Here is a 21,858-nt window from a genome sequence, read left to right as displayed (position 1 = left end):
CTATTCTGTCCCTACGGCAAGCGGAAGGGTTCATTGTCCTCCCACAGACTGTTGAAGTTAAAGCGACTAGTTATGAAATGAAGTGACATAGTTGAGATAAAGTGACACATGTAGGTAATACACATCAAAGAAGCATCTAGAAGTAATATGACATTAGTGCTTTGCTATACCGCAAGATTTGGTATTGATCCGATACCAAGTATAACAGGACCTGAATCGCCGATCGATACCACCGATACTTTTAAGAATTAAGGTTGATGCATCATCAAATTGCTAATTCTGCATGAATGTTCATGATCTTTAAGTGTTTTTGTGATTCTTTCTGTAGATTATTATAACCAGTGTATTTGTTTCAGCAACATATTAAGTAGCAAGTTCAAGTGACAAGTTATGAAAAAATAGTCACACACGGAGGTAATATATGCATATATAGTATATAATATATGCATATATAATATATGCATATATAGTATATAATATATGCATATATAGTATATAATATATGCATCTCGATGTAATATGACATGTGGGACAGAGTCCAGGCTGTGTCAGACTTTCAGGACTCTGCTGATGGTGGGAGGCACAAAGTTTGTTCCTCAGCTTGTCAATGAGAGGACGAGAGGAGTTCTTCAGGTTGGCTGTGATTTTATCCCTCCTCCTCCCCAAACTGCTCACTACAACAGAGCTAACACAACATCTGTATACTGCATGTCTTTAATATATCAGTAACATGTTTGGATGAGTATAAAAGACACATTCTTATTTTTTGATGGAGATGAAATATTATGATAAAGGAGCCCACATCTCCCATGTTACTTCAAGAGGAAAAGTAGAATGCAAAATAATATACCGTATACATTAAGAGTGAACCTTTGAGTGAGTAATTTTGTAATTTATTTATTATTTAAGTGTCTCCTATGAATTAAATAAAAAACCTGTATATTATTTAAAAAATATTATTTAGTATGGTCTCATGAATGAAGAAAACAATAGTGCCCTTGGGATTAGAATAACAAGACTCATTGTAACTTTATTTTTAAACAGTTTTCTGCCTTGCATGGGGAAATGAAAAGTGATCACGCTGCTTCTTTTGTTTTTAATTAAAATCTTTACAAAAAAATGTCAACAACATAAATCAATTATTGCAACACCGTTGTCGAAAGTACTGCCATGAATTTCAAACCAAAAACACACAAGAGAATTTCCTTCAAGTTGTACATTCTCACTCTTCTATTATCTAATAACTTTACATTTTTGATTTCTTTACAAATAAAATGTTTTCCCTTCATGTTAGCACCATAAATAAATTAAAACATTGACAGTTTCCATATTTCCTGAATGTTCCTTGGTACCTGAATGACCCGTGAACAAATAGCTTTGTTCAGACAGTCTTTCCTATGGCTCCATACGCTTGTTCCCAGAGTCCTAAATTAATCAAAGCTTCTTTATTGAGTGATTGAAGGCTTCAGCAGCAACACTCCTGATTTCTCCTGTTGATTTTTATACTTTCAAATGAACAAATTCATAAAACACAGCGAAATAAAATCATAAAATACTCATAAAATAATAATACAAACTCATCACAGACATTGAAATCTTACAGTTTGAAAAGGGTCATCAATATGGCTGATAATCCAAATTAGTAGTCCACTCTTCAAGGTGTGTGTGCGCGTGTGTGTGTGCGTGTGTGGCCCTTTAAGAAATACCTGAGTAATATGATGCTACAAACTGCACTTTGACGTTCCCTTTTAAAAGCCCTTCATGGCGATATTATTTCAGAATGATTAGAATGAAGTCTTTATAACAGAATGTGCAAAGAGAAAACTCATTCATCAATAGACCCACTGTTTAAAGCACAGGATCGACCCTGCACTCTTAGCTGTCACAGATCTGAAGGTCCATTGGTTTAGTTCTAAATGCTCAAAAATCAAACTTCATTAAAAGCGACATCAGCCCCACATTCCTGTCCACTCTTTGAGTTACTGTCCTTGAGGACCTCTTCCCTTTTTTCCCTTCATGTCCTTCAGCTTCAACCTCTCTGTCTTCATCTTCCCTTCATCTCAGACACCTTCAGCAGATCTCCTGTGTTTGCTCTCCTTCCTTCCTTCCTTCCTTGGCTGCTCTCCTCCTCCTCTACATTTTGATCCCTGCGTACAGCTGGTCGATCTGCGACCTGAAGTATTGTCGCAGTTCGTTCCTCTTGGCCTTCAGTGTTGGAGTGAGCAGGCCGTTCTCGATTGAGAACATCTCGCTGTGGATGCAGATGGACTTCACCTGTAGGACACACGATCAGAGGATGTTGAAACAGCATCAACACAGTCTGTGAGAAGCTAGCTCGAGGTCTACAGGAAGTTCAGATCTTAGCTGAGTTATCCGCACGCCTTATACCTGCTCAAAGGACTTGAGGCCTCCTTCCTTGCCCAGTCGCAGTAAGTCCTCCAAGATGGCCGCCTTGACTTCCTGTAGCAAAACAAAAAAAAGAGATAGAAACATGCCGTCACAACCTTTTTGAATTAAAATGGACAATCAATTCAGACATGCCTTTTAGAAGTTACAAGCAAATCTGTAAAGTGGATGTTTCTGATTGGTCAGTCACAGCAGGTTTAACCCACTGAAGCCAAAACACTGAAGTTTTAACACGGATATTTAAGTGTTTTATTTCTAAACACAAGTATTACCGCTCTGTCACAAAGTTCCTGGTAGCTGCCCTCCAGTTTTAGGGTCCTCTTGGTCCAGCCAGAGAGGAAGTCAGGGTCAGGAACCACCACCGCTACCAGACAGGCCTGGAGAACAAAAACAACACACATACAAGATACTGTGAGCACAACAGTGAGATTTAATCTCACGTAACTGTGTTAGGGAGACTCTGGTGTTCCTGCTGTTTCGGTAAATGGTTCTCATTCTAGAGTTCCTCGACCCACCTGCAGACTGTCGCCATGCACAAAGACCTGGGCCACGGCGTCGCTCCTCGTGTACACGTTCTCGATCTTTTCAGGAGCGATGTACTCCCCCTGTGCAAGCTTGAAGATGTGCTTCTTCCTGTCCACGATCTTCAGCGTGCCGTTCTGTGCTCACACAAACACAGGGAGGCTTGTTAACTCGCGAGGCGTTCACAGGTTTACATGAATACAGACATTTATGAAAAGGGTCAAATCGAAGTAAAAATAAATCAAAGTGAGGATGCATCAAACATTATTGAGTTAACCTACAGGAAGCCATTTTCCAATATCTCCAGTGTGAAGCCAGCCGTCTTCATCGATGGTCTCCTCGGTCTTCTCGGGGTCCTTAAGATAGCCCTTGAACACGTTCGGACCCTTCACACACACCTGCAAAGAAAACACACATTTATGAAGGGTAAAAGTTGACACAAGGTCATCTGTAATCTTATCTTGTTTGTGTCTCTTCTTCACCTCCCCTTCCCCGTTCGACGCCAGGTAGTTCATCTCAGCCACATCCACCAGTTTTATGGAGTTACAGGGCAGAGGAGCGCCGACGTGACCTGTCAGGAAGACGCCATGTTCAGGGCTTGTAAAGTCAAGTCAGTGCGACATGCCTCAAAGTGATTAAAGGTCCCATATTAATCCCTTCTTAGGGTTCATATATTGATTTTATGTGTCTACTAAAGTACGTTCACAATCACTAATGTTTAAAAAGAAATGTCTGTTTTCATGTACCGCCGCTCCATGCAGGCTCTCTCATCTGTTTGTGTTTCTAATGCTCAGAATCCACCCAAAGGGTCCCCAAGTGTGCCAAGTCTGATCTGATTGGTTGGCTGATCTGCTCTCTCGTAATTGGTGAGTCGTTAGGCTTTGTTCTCAGATATGTCCCGCCCCTTTTAACAAATTGGGAATGCTACAGTCAGTCCAACCTCGGGGAGCTTGAGCTTACTGCAACGAGCCAACGGGCTTCGATCAGTGACGTCTTTGTCTTGTGATGTCACAACACACATTCTGAATGAGGGGGGGGCGAGGGACCGAGCGTTACATGCGGCTACAGCTAACGGGAGGACGTAGGAGAAACCACGTTTCCACAGACTTTGAGTTTCTGCACGTAGATGTGCACACTAAAGAGCATCTAAAACCAGATATGGGACCTTTAAGAAAAAACAATTTATTGAAGGTAATCTTTGTTGTTCTTGTATGTAGATACAAAGGTTAATATGTTGAGCACCTCTCACGCACACAAAGGATTTTACATTCTTGGATTTATAAAACAAAATAAGAAAAACACAGTCCATCCTGTAACCTCGCCTCTCGCTGTGACCCCCAACGGGAAAAAGCATTAATATTGGATACCCATCCATTAGTTATACCGCTATACTTCCTTTTTACCTGTCCGGGGTCACAGCGAGCGGCGGACTGTTCCCCAGTTAACCACAGGGTCGACAAATGAAACCTACGGGCAGTTTAGAGCCAGCATGAAGATAACCAGCACGTCTCTGGACTGTACACAAACAAAGTAAGCTCATGAAATAGAGACTGCAACAGAAGTCATGGATGTAAGCTTTGAGCCCTGATTTAAACAGACCTTTGCTGCTGAGGTGCACAGAAGCTAGTCTGCTACAATGTGCTGAGTGAATCTGTAACTGATGACTTTATGAATGTGTTCATAGCAAAGATAAATCCAATGTGTACGGAGGCTCTTGATCGTGACGGCTCAGTGTTTCCTGTGACACACAGACAGTCTGTGCAGTGAGACACACTCTGGTCTAATGTGATCCCATTATCTAGGTGTGTGGAGTATCATTGTTGTTATTTCTTACCTGCAGTACAGTCTCCAGGTAAGGTGATGGTGCATCCAGCAGTACACTCTGTTTGTCCATAGCCTTCATAGAACTGAGAAAAGAAGTCACTGTCAGCGCTATCGTGACCACTGCCGCTTCTGCTCAGAGGATAACGTGACAAAACCGAGCAGTCGAGACGCAGAAACGCCACGACTGCATATTAGACTGTAACATTTCTACACTAGAACAACACTAGAATTTAAATGAATGAATTGAGTGGAGGAGTTACCTGACAGCCGACGGCAGCCCTCAGGAAGGTGAGCACAGCAGGAGAGATGGGAGCAGCTCCTGTCAACATGAGCCGCACGCGGCCTCCCAGACTGGCCTGCAGAGGGCAGCACACTCACAGTTCACTCAATCCACTCCAACGCATACAAAGGAAGTCAGGATCTAAAAATGAGACCTTCAGTAATAATCCTGTAATTATACCTGAACTTTCTTGAAGATGAGTCGGTCCCAGATACTGTCTCTCCTCACGATACCTTTCATTATCTCAGCCTCCTTCCTTCTGTAAGCAAATCCCAGCAGCCAGCGCTTCAGGGTGGTGTTAGCCTGCCCAAAGATCTGCAGGACAGAAACACACACGACGGCCCGCCAAACTTTATCTCTTATGTTTATCAGTTCTGCAGACAATTGGAAAAAATGGCTTTGCTGTTTCTTTTTTTTTTTTTGCTCTGCTTCCTTCATGCAAGCACAGTGACACTTTTTTTCTTTTTTTAAATATGTGGAAGCATGCACACTGCCCACCTACCTTGTCATACATCCTGTTGAGGAGTCGAGGCACGACAGGGAACACGGTGGGTTTCAGCGCGTTCAGGTCATCCGACAGCAGACGGATGTCTCCCTGGAAAAAGCCAATACTGGCTCCTTGCACGATCATGACTCCCTGACAGCATCGAGAGAAACAGAAGAGGACGACTGAGCGCTCGACGCCAGGATGCAATCAGAGGCGTCCACACAGAGGCTGTCTTTAGAGGGCTGGACAGAGGGGGACACAATACCTGTACTACTCTCTCAAACATATGAGCCAAGGGCAGGAAGGAAATATGGACATCACTGGGACGCAATGGACAGCGAACCTATAGTACACACATGCACAGGTACACAAACACACACGAATGGACACAACACACACACACAACACACACACACACACACACACACACACACACAGACAGACAGAGAAAAAAGGGAGAGCTTTTAGCGTCGATGTTTGTACCTCCACCACCCTCTCAAACATGTGGGCCAGAGGCAGAAAGGACATCATCACGTCCTCTGTGGTGGTCTGAGCACGAGACTGGAGGCAAGAGGTCACGTCAGAATTGATTCAAACACATTTATTTTCTCATATTAATTCAAACTATGTGTATGCTCATTCAGGTTTCTGTTCTGCTTCTTTTTAAATTCAGCTGAAGAAGCTGACAGCTCTGTCAGACTGCTGCTTCAAGGCCCCATGTTTACGCCCCTGTGACACTGAATATGACTCTCTCTGTGCCTGCTGAGGACGTAGTAACAGAGGCGTCACCGGGTCAAGAGGGACAAGACAAATGTTTTCGACTGTTATTTATCAGCTGTTGGAGCCCCAAGCAGGCCTGGTCAGGTCATCAAAATGGTCTCTTCTTGTAAACTCCTAAACGGTGTGTTTTCTGATCAGATATGATGCAGGTTCTCCAGTTGCTCTTTTAGAACCACATTTGACATTTTGCTTGTGAGTTTTATTTGCATGTATCTTGGTTATCTGTCACCGTCTGATCGATAAACACGTGCGAGATGAGAGGAGACAGGACTACTGTCCCACCATCAGCGCCTCACCTCTGTCACTTTCATGAAGGCCGAGCAGTTGGACACAATATTCCCATGAGTCAACATCGCTCCCTTTGGGTTTCCTGAAGGGAAAGAACAACATATCTTTACAATGACTTTGTTTTTTTTTCGTTAAGATATTTTTGAGTCATTTTTGCCTTTAATAGATAGTACAGCTGTAGAGAGACAGGAAGTGCTGGGTGGAGAGAGTGTGTGTGTGTGTGTGTGTGTGTGTGTGTGGGGGGGGGGGGGGGTCAGACTAATCTAAGGCCACTGTCATGAGGATTTTAGCCTCTGCACATATGACGGTTGAAATAACCAAGGTGCAAGGTTTACTTTATTGTCAATTTCAAAATATAGTATGTCAGACATACAGTGAAATCAAAATTAGGTTTCCCCCCTCCCCACGGTGCAATGTAGATAAAATAAGGTACGGTAAAATATGAAATAAAATGAGGTAAAATAAGATAAATAATATTTACACTAACAAAATCTATTAACAATAATGTGCAATAAGTACAAAGTTAAATAAAATGGAATCTAAAACAAGATTGGAGAAAAAGTGAAACTTGTGCATGCGTGCAGTAAATGTCCAGAGTTCTTGGTGGTAAAAGTTTCAACATTCAAACCACAGTTTAACCAAAGTGTAATTACATTTAGTTAAGATTCTCCTGAAAATGATAATGTGTCTGTAATTCTGGAAGTGTGTGTGTGTGTGTGTGTGTGTGTGTGTGTGTGTGTGTGTGTGTGAGACCTGTTGTTCCGCTGGTAAAGCAGATGACGGCCATGTCCTCTGGTCTCGGAGGCTGACGGGATGATAAGACCAATGATTTAAAGAAAAGACACAATGACCACAGCACTGTTGTGGTTTTAAGCAGCTGCTGCTCGGAGGTTGTCTCAGCGTTAACTCACCACTGGTTGGCGATGGTTGGCCTTCCCGATAGCCTGTGTGACAAACAATCAAACTGTGTCTGTGTCTTTCTTGGTGAAGGAAAATGAAGAGAAAGTAAAAAAGCAAATAAAAAAAACGGACCTCCATCTCCTGCATGCTGAGGATGTGGATCCCAGACTGTTGCCCCCTGCTGACCAGCTCTGGACTGGGGGTCTCCATCAGGATAATGGTTTTCACAGGGTGCTCCATGTCCTTCACACAGTCCAGCACCAGGTTGACTTTCTCCACCACGTCACACACAACAGTGGAGATGGAAGCTGCCGGAAACAGACAGGCACATGTTGAAACCTCGGTGTATGTTTGACCGGGTCAGTCTCCCAGGTGTCCGCTGCTTAATGCTGCATTCAGGGGCTACTCGGATTGTCCCCGTTTCTGGCTTCATTGTGTTGACATGATTTCAGTTCAGTCAGTCTGAAAGTTGCAACAACAGCAACAAACAGCACGGATGCTACGAAGACGATGTGTCTCAGTTAAAAGTCATATTTGAGCAAAAGTTGACGTGTAGTACAATACTGATTGACATTAACACGACATTATCCCCCCCCCCTCCCCCATGTGATGACGATTTTGGCGTGAAGTCTGGTTCATAATTCTTTCCCGAACGATAGCACGAATTTCTGTGAATACGTTCAGTTTGGTTACACTGTGTAGAGGTGACTTTGCTGTTAGCAGACTACGATCTATTCGGAGAAGCTATGACCATCTTTAAAGAGAAGCATGTCATATGAGGTATTCCAAAAGCATAATGTATGGCCTCAGCTGACAGTAGAATGATGAAGTGTTCCTCAAATAGAAGTTTGACATTGAAAGAGTAAAGGTGATGTGATTCTCCAGACCATGTATAGAAATATCTAAAGTGGGAAGGAATTTATGACACCTGTTGAACTGTATATAATGTCTCCACAGTGATCATTAAATTGTCTATCTGTCAGCCTGCACAGAGTCTCAGTGTTGTCTGTTAGATTAGAACCACGGCCGTGATATGCTGCGTTAATATTAACCAGTCTGTTGATAGATTCAGCTTTAGGGACATTTATATTATTCAACCCATCACCGAGTTTCTGAGATGTTGTTCCGTGCAGTTTATAACTGGTAAACTCGTTTTTCCGATATGTCTGACATAACATGAACGCACCATCAGAGTAATAAACATTTATTTCTTTCATCCGCTCCCGTCTTCACATCATCCCTGGAGCTCCTTGTTGCACCCAGGACACACACACACACACACACACACACACACACACACACACACACACACACACACACACTGAAACACTCTCTGTGTATCTGGTTTCTATTTAAGATATTATTGTCACACAGTTTAGTTCCCTGTTCGAGGCTTTAGGAGCGTGATCATGGTGACAGCTCAGGTCACCTGTCATCTTAACCCTTTACAGGGCTCTCATTGAAATACTTAAAATGAATACTGAAAACTGAAATATAAAAATTCAACCTCATAATCATATTCAGGGACATAACACAACTTTATTTCTGTTATAAAAAAAATTAGAAAACCAATCATTTAATTTAGAAAAATAAACAAAGGTACCATATTTGGTTCAAATGCACAATAGCAGGATCAGTGACGTCGGGTGAGCTCTTCTGATTGGCTGAGTGAGGATCACATGTTTCTCAACCTTACTGAGGTGCAGAAGGCCAGCCATAATGTAATGTGTATCAAAATTACCAAAAAGAGTCACTTCCCCGATAAAGGCTTAAAACTGAAACCAACAACAACAAGAAAGAAACGTTGAGTAAACTCTGTACTGTATTTACCTTTGTCTATAATGTAGATGATGGCTTCTGTCCCCAGTGTGTCGTACAGAGGCACCGACACCAGAGAGTATGTGTAACAGGCCAGCTCACTGATGGTCCACTGAACAGAAACACACACATACACACACACACAGATTATGAAGTGTTTACAAGCTTCTCCAGGAACACAACGAGTTTATAGACACAAACACATGTTCAGTTAATTAACCAAAGACAAACTAAATATAGTGTGGGTGAGGGGAGTATTCTTTTATTAAAAGTATTTAAAGGCACCCAATCACACAAAGTATTATTGTCTTACACATTGTAGGGACACTTCTTTAATAAGAACGGATTTTGTCCCTCCAGTTTTTATTCCTCGTCTTACTTTCACACCATGTAAGTGCATAATGGAAATGACTTTTGGGTTAAAAACACTGAGTTGGCTTGAATGCGGCTCTTCCTGGCTCAGTATTTGTCGACTTTCATGGAAATTAGAACCAAGAATGTGCTTTGATTGAGTGATTTTGGTGCGTCAGTAGACGAGTGTTTGAGCCCCATGTAATCAATGTGACCTGTGGCTCTCTTCCCTCCCACTGTCCCACCTCTATTTCAGCTATAATGAGCCCCACAATACACTCTAAAAGAAAAAGATTGTCAGGCCCTTAAAGTATTGGACCCTTATTTTCTGTTTTGTTCTAAGCAGAAGTTTAGATTCCTGTTCCACATGAACACAGGGGAAAACAACAAGTGTGTACCTCAGGTCTGTTCTGAGAGAAGATGCCGATGTGGGAGTCGGTGGTCTTTGAGTGGCCTTTGTGAAGAAACGCTGAACCCAAATTCTCTGTTCGCTCCTTTACCTACACACACACACACACACACACACACAAACACACCATGATGGAAACAGTTAGATGGCATGAGATTATTTAAAGGTCACATATTATGGAAAATACGTGTCACCATGTTTCTCTGACACTAACGTGTCCCTCGTCTGTCTGAGCCACAATCGTGAGAAAAGTCCGTCCTCTCCGTCTTCACTCTGCTCCACTCAGAAAATGTGTGCTCAAACAGGCCGTTTGGACATTTTACCTTCATGACATCACAAAGGGCAGTAGCCGCTCCCCCAGGTGGGGTGACACTCCCACAGCTAGGTGTTTGTTCTGAGTCGGCCTTTCTCATCGTAAACAACAGGACATGGAGTGAGGAAGCCTGAGTCACCCAAACTGCTGCTTTTAATGCTCCTCTGATGTTGGATTTTAAAACACATTGTTTATGATCAGTGTTTATTAGTCGGCCATGTTTGTCTCTAAAGAAGAAAAGTCCGGATGCTCTGTTTCGTTAGCATTATCATGATCAAGTATGGACTTTTGGTCTCTGTTATGGGCTGGGCATATTGTTTATGTGTGACACAATAATCAAATAAAATCAACCAATCAATCATACACTGCTTTGATGTCACACAACATGATGTGTGCACAACGTCAGGTTAAATGACTTCTTCTGGTCGAAGACAAAAGTCGACTTCACTCTGTCATCTTCACTCTGTGGAGTCACGACTTCACTCTGTCATCTACGTTTTTTTGTCAGAATTAGAAATCTGATCTCAGGTTGATTCACAGTAGTGACGGAGTGTCCATGGCGTGTGGTTCTCGGGGATAGTTGTGGTCTAAAAACACCTGTTGACCTTCTTCTGAGGCATAAAAACACAACTCTTACCTGGCTGTAGGACATCCACTCATAGGGCTGCTTTGGTTTCCTGGAGCCCAAACAGGGGCCGTCATCTGAGGAGAGAGCAAGAGGAGGCCCGATGAAGACCAAACACCGTGGTTCATGTCACGACACAAACGGACCAATCCTACCCAGGCTCAACATGTGTCTGCTGACACACAGGACACCTTGTGTGGTAAAAACGTGTGAAACTACATTGTGCATGTTTGCTGGAAAGATGCACTGATGTAACCAGTGCAAGCTGACCAAAGTCTAATATTTATACTGTGAAGAAAGTGGGGCGCTTGGAGCCTCGTGGTCATTCCATGCGCCCCATGTACAGAAGCATGCATGTCATCCCTCACTCTCTCATGTCCAGTGTTGCCAGATCTGGTGAGAGAAACAAGCAGCTAGGTCTATGGAAATAAGCCCAAAACAAGCGACTCAGCTCTTCTCATAGATGATATACACCCAGCCATGTCCAAAGCTAAATCAAGATTTTCCCAAAACTTTTTTTTTTGCTGTTATGAATTGAAGCATAAATGAAGTTGACATTTCTGCTCTCAAACTGCAGTCACTTGATACTTACTTGATACTCGAGCCCCTCTGAGGAAAAACTCGTACATGGTTCTGGCGTCATCGTAGTAATGAGTCAAGAGAGCGTCTCCGTTCATCAGAACCGAGCGGCGTGCAAACTCTCCGTCCTGCTGCAAACACACAAACGAGGAGCATGTGAGGAGGAGCAGTGTGCTGTGTTGATGGAAAAAACCTTGATTCACACGTTTGCGGTTATACATTCTCACTAGGGGAGTCTCGATCAGAAAACAAATATTGGATTTTATTTGATTGCATCTAAAATCTGCGATATAAGCTCTCCGATAAGCAGAGACCATTTAAAAGTGTCATTTGTTTTTATTGGATTAATTTAGGTTCTTTTTCAGGGTCTTCTAATTTATTTTTTATTTATTTTATTTCATTGTAGAATACTGTAGATATTATGTTGAAAGTCAAAATATAGGTATATATATCACTGGATCAAGCCTTTTCTAACACTTCACCCTACAAAATAAGTCATTCGTGCTGATATCAGTATGGGCTGCGATATCCATATCGTATCGGGACTTCCTGAATTCTCACGTCATGTTTTGGCACATTTCTCAAAGTTTACTGAAAAAGGGGAAACACAAAAAACACTGCTTATCTTTAGTAGAACAGAGAAGGTAATTCAGTCACACGACGCAAAGACTCAAAGATGAATTCAACTAAATACTCAGATAGATCAGACCGCCTGCTCAAATGTGAAATAAATGATTAGACAGTGGAGCCTGTCTGAGTCAACAGAACTCTCGTGTTTACTTAATGATCACTTAAAGATCACTGTGACACTACATGAGGGCATCACTTCTGTGTTAGCGAACGAGCTGACAGGCAGACTTTGCTCTGGAACTTACGAGAATCTCGACTGACTGCATGCTGAGGTCACACACTGGTGGGAGGGGCTTGGGTCGTGTGGCCAGGTAGTAGGTTGTTGCGGCAGCCACTGCCCCCATGCTGACTAACACGGGGGCGGGGACGCTGCTGATGTACTGGCTGACATCCTCCAGTTCTGGCAACCTCAGCTTCTGCAGGAACTCCTGGCTCAGCATGTTGCTCTGCTGAGGTTAAAGGTCGAGTGTGTGTGTGTGTGTGTGTGTGTGTGTGTGTGTGTGGAGGGAGTGATAACGTTGTGCTGGAATGGCGCTGGCTGGTGTGTTTCTGACAATGGTGGCAGCAGTGTTATAGGATGGAGTGTGTGGACGGAGGCTGGCCAGGACGGGACCTAAAGAGCAAGAGAAGACACACAGTTCATTTCTTTAAGTATGTTTTAAGACCTGATCGATTAATCAGCCAGTCAAGAATACTGGACGATTAATCAGTCGGGATATTCACTTATCCATTGACATTCGGTATGGTCTTCAATATTAGTCGATTTATTCACCAGTCAAATAGCATTTAATCTGAGATTCACTGTATTAGAGAAAAGTCGGGGAGGGACCCCTCACGTGTCTCTGGAGACACTTATCTTCTCCTGAGACACACGGATCCCCGCCTGTTATCTGCCTACCCTTTGGCTGAATCAGCTACATATACAGCAGATAGAGACAGTTACATTGGAGAGTTTGGTTTCATGTCAAACCTGCATTTAAGGACAGTCCCAATGCTTTTGCTCTTACAAGTGCATTTAAAGGACGCATATTATGAAAAACCCACTTTTACAGTGTTTTTGAACATTTATTTGGGTGACCCGAGTGCCTATCAACCCACAACATATTAATAAATCCATCCAGTCCTGTGTTTGTGGTCTGTATAAGTCTGACCACAGCGTTTCAAATGTTCTCAGTTTGTGACATCACAAGTTGGACACTACAGAGGAGTGACGTCTACAGGGAAGTACTAGGTGGGATCATTGTATTTAAAGAGACATACACACCAATACGGAGCGTTCAGAGAGCTGGTTTCTACAGGGTCACAAACCTCCTCTGCTGCTTGATTCATGTTGTATTTGGACCAACGCACAGCACAGATGTTTCATTTAGAGCACAGGAGGACGGTTTGAAAAGGTGAACAAAGGGTATAATATGTCCCCTTTAAAACAAAACAAAAACAGCAGACACTTAAAATTCATTACAAAAGCAACTGGGATCAACTGGGATCAACTGAATCAACGTAAAACTCCTTCCAAGAGTTTCAGGCAGCAAAAGAAAATGCAAAAGTACCGAGTTCAGTGAAAGCTCAAAGGAGTTTAAGAGCGAGCCAATCAGAAGAGCCAGAGTCATGTCGGTGCCCACACTCCAGTCCAACAGGTCTGTTATGTAAGATGGACGTTTTGAATAAAAAACAATGCTTGTTGGATAACCGACCTTCTCTTACAAATCACCGTGATGAGAGCCAAATCGATCAGTGACACGCGTGAGGCTTCCGAGCTGCAGCATGGCTAAACACGACATCGCCGTAAATCGGAGAAGTATACACCTTCAACAAGTCCTTTTCTACAGGATGAAGACAAAGACCAGATTTCACATGGAATGAAGGCAAACTGTCAAAAAGACATTTCAAATCTGTTTCAAATCCTAAGCGACTCTTTTCAACCACAAACATTAAAAAGCAGAAATATGTCGAATGAAAAAAAATGAGCAGTAGAATATTTGAGTCGAGGTAGGACCCGATCTCCGCTGATTTTTTTGGGCTTCAAATATCTTTCCTAAAGAAGCAAGAAAAAAAGAAGCAATCAGATGTCGACCTCCAATGTGAGTGTTTTGTTTTTTATTGAGCAAAAGTTCGACACGAGTGTTAAATTCTGCAGGTTGCCACACCAACCTACCAACAGACACCGTGTGTGTGTGTGTGTGTGTGTGTGTGTGTGTGTGTGTGTGTGTGTGTGTGTGTGTTAGTTAATGATGAATACAGTTAACGGCTTTTTCATCTCTCAGTGCCCTTTATAAAAAAACATGTTCTCAAAGTCATCCGAGGACTTTCAGCGTATCACTAAGACGTACTGTGAGGCTTTACTGTGACCTGACTGCTGCTGAGACTCCACTCATTTGACTGTGACTCATTTCAGGCTGTAATTACTCCGTCTATTTGAATGATTCTCTGCGTACAGTATGTGTGGCAGGTTGCCATGGTGTCACACACACACACACACACACGCTGTTTAATAGTAAACAGATTATAAAGAGTCACTGGGGCCTGACCTTAGGCCCAGATCTGATGTTAACAATACAAACTGTGGGACAACACTCATTACATCAGGGACAGCTGTGCTGACGCTTCGGCTTCCACACCACGTGTTAAAGGTCAAATCAATCAGCCAATCCTGGACAAACAGGTCAAAGGGAAACATTCTTCTGCCGTCGATCAACACTTTATGATCCACTGATTGATTTCAGAGTGAAAGTGAACCTCATGTGAGAATTGTTCCAACATAAAGAGAGGATTCAGCCTTGATCATTAAAACAATCAGAAACAGTGACGTCACGATTATTAAACATGATTACTCGCTGGTTTTACAACATCTGCATAACAATGCTTTTATCAGACTTTAGCTTGATGCTAGCTCGCGTGACCCGTGTTTTAGTATGTTAATGGCTGCAGTATGTTTTGCGTCTGCAGGGGGCAGTGTGTTGTGTTTGATAGCCTCAGTGACGCCTGTCATTGGTTGCTAATTAAGCGCTTTAAGGTCAAACAATGTCGCACACCTTTTTGTTAATGCTATCTTAATTTAACTTACCAAAACAACAAACATAAAGAGGTGAAGTCGAAGCACGCTTAAAGCTCCTGTGATGATTCTTAGGTTGTGTCGATGTTGGCGCCCCCCTCTGGACAAAGCCATGCTATTAACGCTTTAATGAATTAGCCCAACTCCTGTACGTGTGCTATTTATCCGCCTCTCTTTGAACATTCAAACGTCACTCATATTAAAGGAAGAATGTGTGATTTTTTTATGATCCAGTAGATGTCACCATCGAGCTCCAGCATGAAACCAAAACAAACTGCTGTTTGGCGTCACCTCCGCTATTCTGAAGCAACACGCCTCCAACCCCTCTACACCCGCGTTACACAGAGGAGTGACCATAACAAAGCACCACGAAGCATTACCTGTGTCCTGCATTGTTATGTTAGCATGCTAGTGTTAGCACACATGGGTTAACTCATAGCTTCATATTGAACAAATGAACACTGAATGACCGAGAGCGAGAGACAGCTACACAACATCCAAATAAGTAGTGATGATGTTCTTCTTCTTTTCTTTTGTCTTCGACTTAGAAAGCAAACATGATGTAAACACAGCGCTGACAACAACACAGCTGACTGCAGCTTCTCACTCATCGTGAACAGCCATGACTCAGAGAGCTACTCACAGGATAAACTTGGTATATTCGTGTGTAAAATATCGCACACTCTTCCTTAAAGAGTCCTCGCTGTGGTACAAACAAAAAGCTTTTTCTACAGCAGCCGTTTGAGACATTAAAAAGAACGCCACAGAAACAATCGACCTCGTAGCCGATGGGCCTGTTTGCTTCTGTGGGCCATAAAGAGGCTTCCATATTCATTTCAGTCTGTTTCAAAACCAGCAATTTCCTCCCAGGGAAGCTTAAAGTCAAGCTGTCAAGTAAAAAGACTTATTATTATTATTTCCTGTTGAGGCGTTTGTGACCATCACAGAGATAGACTCTACTCTTTGTTTCTGATCAACTTACAGGCAACAAATATTTACCACGCTACGTCACGTAGAGCACATGGCCATATATATGAACTTTCAAGACGTCTTTGACCTTCACTAATGAGCCTACAGCATTGAGTCTCTTAGCATCCTGAATGATCCAGATATTGCTTTGAGTTGGGTGATAATGATATGACACCCTTCTTCCTCAGTGGCAGGGAGCATAAAGTGCAACCGCCAGTTTATTATTAACATTCTTAAGAAGTTCTGCCAACCTCACCGCCAGAAAAACAAGATTACCAGGTTTGTGCCACTTCCAGTAAGCACAATGCAGACTCAATTGTGTATGAGAGCGTAGTCCTCTAATCCCTGTGCATTCCTTCCACACTCACCTGTAACAAGCAGCAGACAGGTGAGACTCTTCTCTGTTGGGCGTCTGACGGACGTGACCCTGGAGCTGCGACGTCTGCTGCTACAGCAACCACGACGCTCTGCTTCAGCACAGCGCACACACACACACACGCTGACACGAGGTGATGTGTAACCAACGGCTAAACTGCCAATCAAAGGTCAGAGTGGACTCGGGGAGGGCTCTGATTGGCTTGTTCTCGCAAGACGGTCGGAGAGACTCAAGAGATTGGCCGCAAACAATCGACGATCTTATCTACAATTAACCCTTCACAAAGTTACAATTCCTCATCGCGCACTGTCTGCAGAATCTCTGTTAGGCATGAATGAAAAAGAACATGTGACTCTTCAAAGTGCGGCGCAATCATCAGCGGGTCGGAGTAGTCACTCAGTCCCTTCACCTTTCCCCTGATTACCTCAGACCCCTGTGTGATCGGCTGAGATGATTGGACACAGTGAGATAAAGATAAAGCTGCAGAATAGAGGAGATAGTTTCCTGTTCAACCATTAAAGACATCAACTCTGAGTCCAAACAGCAATCTGTGGCTCAACTCACCTGATAACCAACCACTCATCTTATTCCTCCTTCTTAATATGGAGTTGTGTATGAGGCTTCTTTAAAGCCTACATTTCCTCTCCTGACACCTGACCCTGAGTTCTTACCCTACATAAAACGTCTTTCTTTCATTTGTCATTATTGGGGCTGTATTAACCAATCAGCAACCTCGGTTGTCGAATAACGAACGTTGAAGCCAAAGATCCTGAAGTTCATCAAGTGTCTGCTTGAGGCTGGCACCAGGAACACAGGAAGTCACATACACATCCACACTCAAAAAAGAAGAAGAGGTCTGATGAGTTTTAGTTCTCACTGGCACACACTGCACGAGGAGGGGAATATTTAAGGATGTTTTAGTTTTCTAAAGCGACACATTGTCCATAGTTAGGCGTGTAGCTGACATCTTTGACAGGTGGGCGCTACATGACGCTTCGTGAGGAAGCTTAAAACCCTCCTCAGCTCTCAGCCTGTCGTCAGGTTGACTGAGACGGGATTTCCAACATGGCGGCAGCGACAGTGACGTGAGCCTCCTGCAGGAACAGATGGCTGACGTCACTCAGACTTCATAAATTCACATTCACAGACTCTGGCATTCACACAAGAAACGTTCCAAATATACTCAAACATTGGCCTGAACAGTTTTTAGAAATCCTTAAAACACTTCACATTTGTTTGTATGTCCCATAAAAGGTCCACAAGACTATGTTTCATTTGTTTTTCATCCGACATGTTGGTCGATAATCTTACTAGTTAACAAGACTTTTATAAAACACCAGCAGCCTGAACAACACTGACTGTTTGTGAATGATGAAAATGTTTAAAGGTCTGTTCAGTACAGTTTGTTAAACACTGAATCGAGGAGTTTCATGGTTGGACTTCAGCGTCTTCTTTAACACGGACAATAGATAACGTTAGTCAGTATTATTACTCTCTAAACTCTGGAGTTATTTAACTGAAGGAAAATGTTTAAAAAATGATTCAATGTTTTGTGCACGCTACAAGCTTCACAAGTCTGGATTTCCTTTCCTTTTTATTTTACTGTTAAATAAATATTTGTGTGTTGGCCTCTGTGTATAAATACATTCAAGTTTAGCGATCACTGAAGTAATATTGATCAGGCATGACACATTTAACAATACAATTCTTTAAATGAACCGCGTCTCGCTTTGTCTTAAATTATTCACAAATAAGAAATTGCATAATAAATGAAGAGCATTCTGGGCATGCTAAAATTATTGCTGTTTATAATTGATTTATTTATTTTAGAGATGTCACGTAATCCTGTGTTCTTGATAAAGTAAGTGTGTCATTAACTTGATATTATTGTGATAAAGTTGAGTAAAGCTACATGTCACACTTTGTGCTGACTTAGTGTTTTATATAGGACAGTGAGGGGAGGATCTTGACGTTGTACTTCCTCACGCATGTTGCTCTGATCCGACCACGCATGTCACAGTGCCCGCACGTGCAATAACGACCACTGTCAGGGGGAGGAGGGAGGGAGGAGGGAGGAGGGGGGGGGGGGGGGGGGGGGGGGGGGTTTAATGCATACCAAGGAACCAATGAAGGGATAGTGGGTTCATGGAAGTCAGCCAATCAGGTGCAAGTCACCTTTCACCTCAAAACCTGCAGCCGGCTTCTTCTAGATCACCTTCAGCGATTTTTTTTATAGATTTCAATGTCGACAAAGAGTTCACCACGAACAACCAGACCTGACCGTGAACAACACTAAGGTTTAAAGGAACTGAAAAAATGTGTGTGTTCCCCCCATTTACAGTCGGGGACTGACCCTAACCTTAACCCAGACAACCAGCAGAAAGTGACTGTATGCAAAACAAATGGTTCTTCTCAATGTCGTGTTAGACTTGAACCTGTCAGCAGCGCTGCAAGGTGACACACTGCACTTTGAAAAAGCAATGCAATTATAATTCATGTCTAACTCTCTTCATTTCACTGAAGTAGCCTTTACAGTCTTTACCTAATAAAATAACAACCGATATGAACATGTGAGAACAATAATCTCAGATTGTTTACAAAGTGCATAAACTCCTCTCATTGATTCATTTAAAGGTGAATAGTAACATGTCAAAGGTCAAAACAGTACAACACTTCACAGCACATTATGTACTGACTTGAATGGAGTTCATTGTGTGACCTTCCTTCAAACAAACTGTCAGATTGTTTCTGCTGTAAACACATGTTCATGAAGCGCGAGGGATTCAAACTACAGAACACTTTTTTTTAAAAAGGTAATAAAGTGTTATTAACATCTTTTACTCACCACCACCTGTTCAGCTGCACAAGATCTCACCGGCTTCTCACTACGGACTCGGACCATGCGCACCAAGTACTAGGAGAAAAAAATAAACACTTCCGGATATACATTTCAAAATAAAAGCTGTTAAATTAAAACATGTTCTTCGTAAAAAATCAACGATGTTGCTTTTTTATGACAACAGTAAAAAAATTCAGTTAGGAAAATGATGAAATAATTCTGACAAGTGTGGCTGCTTTTTAAAGCCTATAAAGTTAAAAACATAATAAAGATGTGCAGAGTCCTGAGCTGTGTGCACTCCTGAATACTCCAATACTACATTTGATGACTTTCTCTTCTTCTATGTATCATCAGTATATATTATTTAATGGTCAAAACTGGACTTCCAAATCATAAACAACTGATGAGCTTCTCATCCATCCTAAAAGTAGGCTATGCTCCTCTAATGTAAAGATTTGCAGCGACATCTGCTGGTGAGTAAGTTAGTGGTAAATGGACTTCAGCTTGTTTTTAAAGTGTCTTCTTCAAAGCATTTTATACACACCGATAATAGAGGCTGATATTTAAAGTGTACATTAGAAGAAACTAATCCCATTTCTACACTCATACTATGCTGATGAAGCAGCAGGAGCAACTTGGGGTGAAGTGTCTCACCCAACAACTCAAACATGATGCTGCAGGAGCCGGGAATCAAACCACTGACCTTCAGGTGGAGAGACAAACGACTCTACCAAATGAGTCACAGCTGTCCCGAATGAAGTCATATCCAGGACGCTAACAGAGTGGATAAATGCTGGTTGTCGTAATTCACTGAAATATGTCAAATGTATCCTTGAACAATAATTAGACCAGTTACACCATCAAGTTGTTGAAACAGAACAGAACTTTCTGTTTTCTTCATATTTATTTACATTTTAACAAGGCGAAAGAACAATGCAATGCATGTGAGTTATGAAAAAAACATTGTAATTAAGAAAGTATCATTATAAACTAGATTTTTCATTGGATGTCATACAGTAGTAATGGGATTGGTACATCTTATTAAGACCAGAGTCCAGTTTAAACAAACCTCGGAGATAAACTTCACATTGAATCGAGCATTTCACAGTTTCTTATTGCATAGATCTTTGTACCTTTATAAGCGTGTCCTGATATCGGCCCTGTGTGCTTATTACAGTCGGACTAGACAAGAAGGATCATGTTGTTATAACTCAAAAAGCTGAAATGAAAGCATACAGTTGTAAAAGGTATCACAGCTGTGCTGAGGTGTCAACATGACAAAAATAACACTCATTTAATAATCATTTGATTCAAACTTGTTTTTTCCATAAATAAACTTCAATTGAGCACTTTTTATTTGACCGACGAGCCGTGTGCAGATGAAATGAGTTACATGTTTAAAAATTAAAAACCTGAATTAATGCGTACCTTCATAAAAATCACAGACTGACATAAATAGAAGTTATAAACTCATTTAGCAGATTCAGAATTAAGGTTTGTAAATGTGCTTATAAATACTAAAGTACCACTTCTGTTTCTCCGCGCCCTCAGATGTAGTTCTAGATCTAGTTTGAGCGAATGAGAATGAAAAAAGCGATTGGCAAGTCATTACCATGACAACCAGAAAAAAACCAAACATCTTTTCACCATATATCTGTACAAAAGACGACCCCTTGAATGTTCGTTTTACTTAAAACAAGAACCCGGTTGAGTTTTTTGAAAATCACAGATGACCCTCCTGAATGAGACTCGTGCTGGTGTTAGCTGACACCGAGGTGTTTGAAATCCCTGCGACCTTCACAGGCTCCGCCCTCTTAATCCAATATGGTCACTTCTTGTTTTAATATACACAAGAAGGCGTCTGTCAACAAGCCTAAATCTAAACTTCACAATTGCATTAGACAACACAATGGATGCCGTTTATCTGTTTCTTGCTGCTGCCCTCTTGGCGGGTGTTTGTATATTTCACTGGTTAGTTTTGTTAATGAATGAATCTGCTGCAGAAAGACACGTAAAAGGAGAAACTCACATTGGGCCTCATCCACTAATACGTGCTCAGAAATGTTCTTACTCTACGTATAAAATCAAATCACTGTGTGATTCATGACACGTGCGTACCAGCCAACTTTGTTCTCTCCACCATGCGTGTGTTAGTGAATCAGAGTCATTCTAAATCATCAGGCGCATGCAACTGCAACCTACAATCAGCTTGCTACCAAAAATATGTCAACATTTTACGAGGAAGCCCCCCTGATGATTTGTGTGTACACGTGTTCTGAAGAAGTTCTACATTTTGTTCACGGATTAGAACAAATTCAAGTTCGATGAATCTCAGATTTGTGCTTCGAACGTTCGTACGCACGGCTTGCAAGGCACCAAACCCCCACCAGCTCAGGGGGGGCTGCCGCTG

The 21,858-nt window shown here is 42.1% G+C and overlaps 1 protein-coding gene across 2 annotated transcripts; it reads right to left on the bottom strand.

Moving 5' to 3' along the window:
* Positions 1-2,047: 2,047 nt before the first annotated feature.
* LOC306829328 (long-chain-fatty-acid--CoA ligase 1-like) lies at positions 2,048-19,492 on the bottom strand. Of its 2 annotated transcripts, none has more exons than XM_079352330.1 (21): positions 19,461-19,492; positions 12,458-12,825; positions 11,596-11,713; positions 11,016-11,080; positions 10,055-10,156; positions 9,318-9,417; positions 7,620-7,795; positions 7,499-7,531; positions 7,341-7,392; positions 6,596-6,669; positions 5,785-5,862; positions 5,535-5,669; positions 5,213-5,347; positions 5,013-5,108; positions 4,763-4,835; positions 3,411-3,499; positions 3,210-3,326; positions 2,922-3,065; positions 2,679-2,783; positions 2,389-2,460; positions 2,048-2,274 (listed from the first exon to the last, which is right to left on the bottom strand). In XM_079352330.1, the coding sequence occupies exons 2-21, from the start codon at positions 12,650-12,652 to the stop codon at positions 2,134-2,136; spliced, it is 2,100 nt and encodes a 699-aa protein (XP_079208456.1). In that variant the 5' UTR covers positions 12,653-12,825; positions 19,461-19,492; the 3' UTR covers positions 2,048-2,133. The 2 variants fall into 2 exon arrangements, with proteins under 2 accessions (XP_079208456.1, XP_079208457.1); XM_079352331.1 differs by having other exon boundaries at positions 11,596-11,710.
* Positions 19,493-21,858: the final 2,366 nt, after the last annotated feature.

This window comes from Symphodus melops (genome assembly GCF_947650265.1).
Source record: "Symphodus melops genome assembly, chromosome: 9".
NCBI classification, from domain to species: domain Eukaryota; kingdom Metazoa; phylum Chordata; class Actinopteri; order Labriformes; family Labridae; genus Symphodus; species Symphodus melops.
This window is presented reverse-complemented; position numbering and strand designations above follow the sequence as displayed.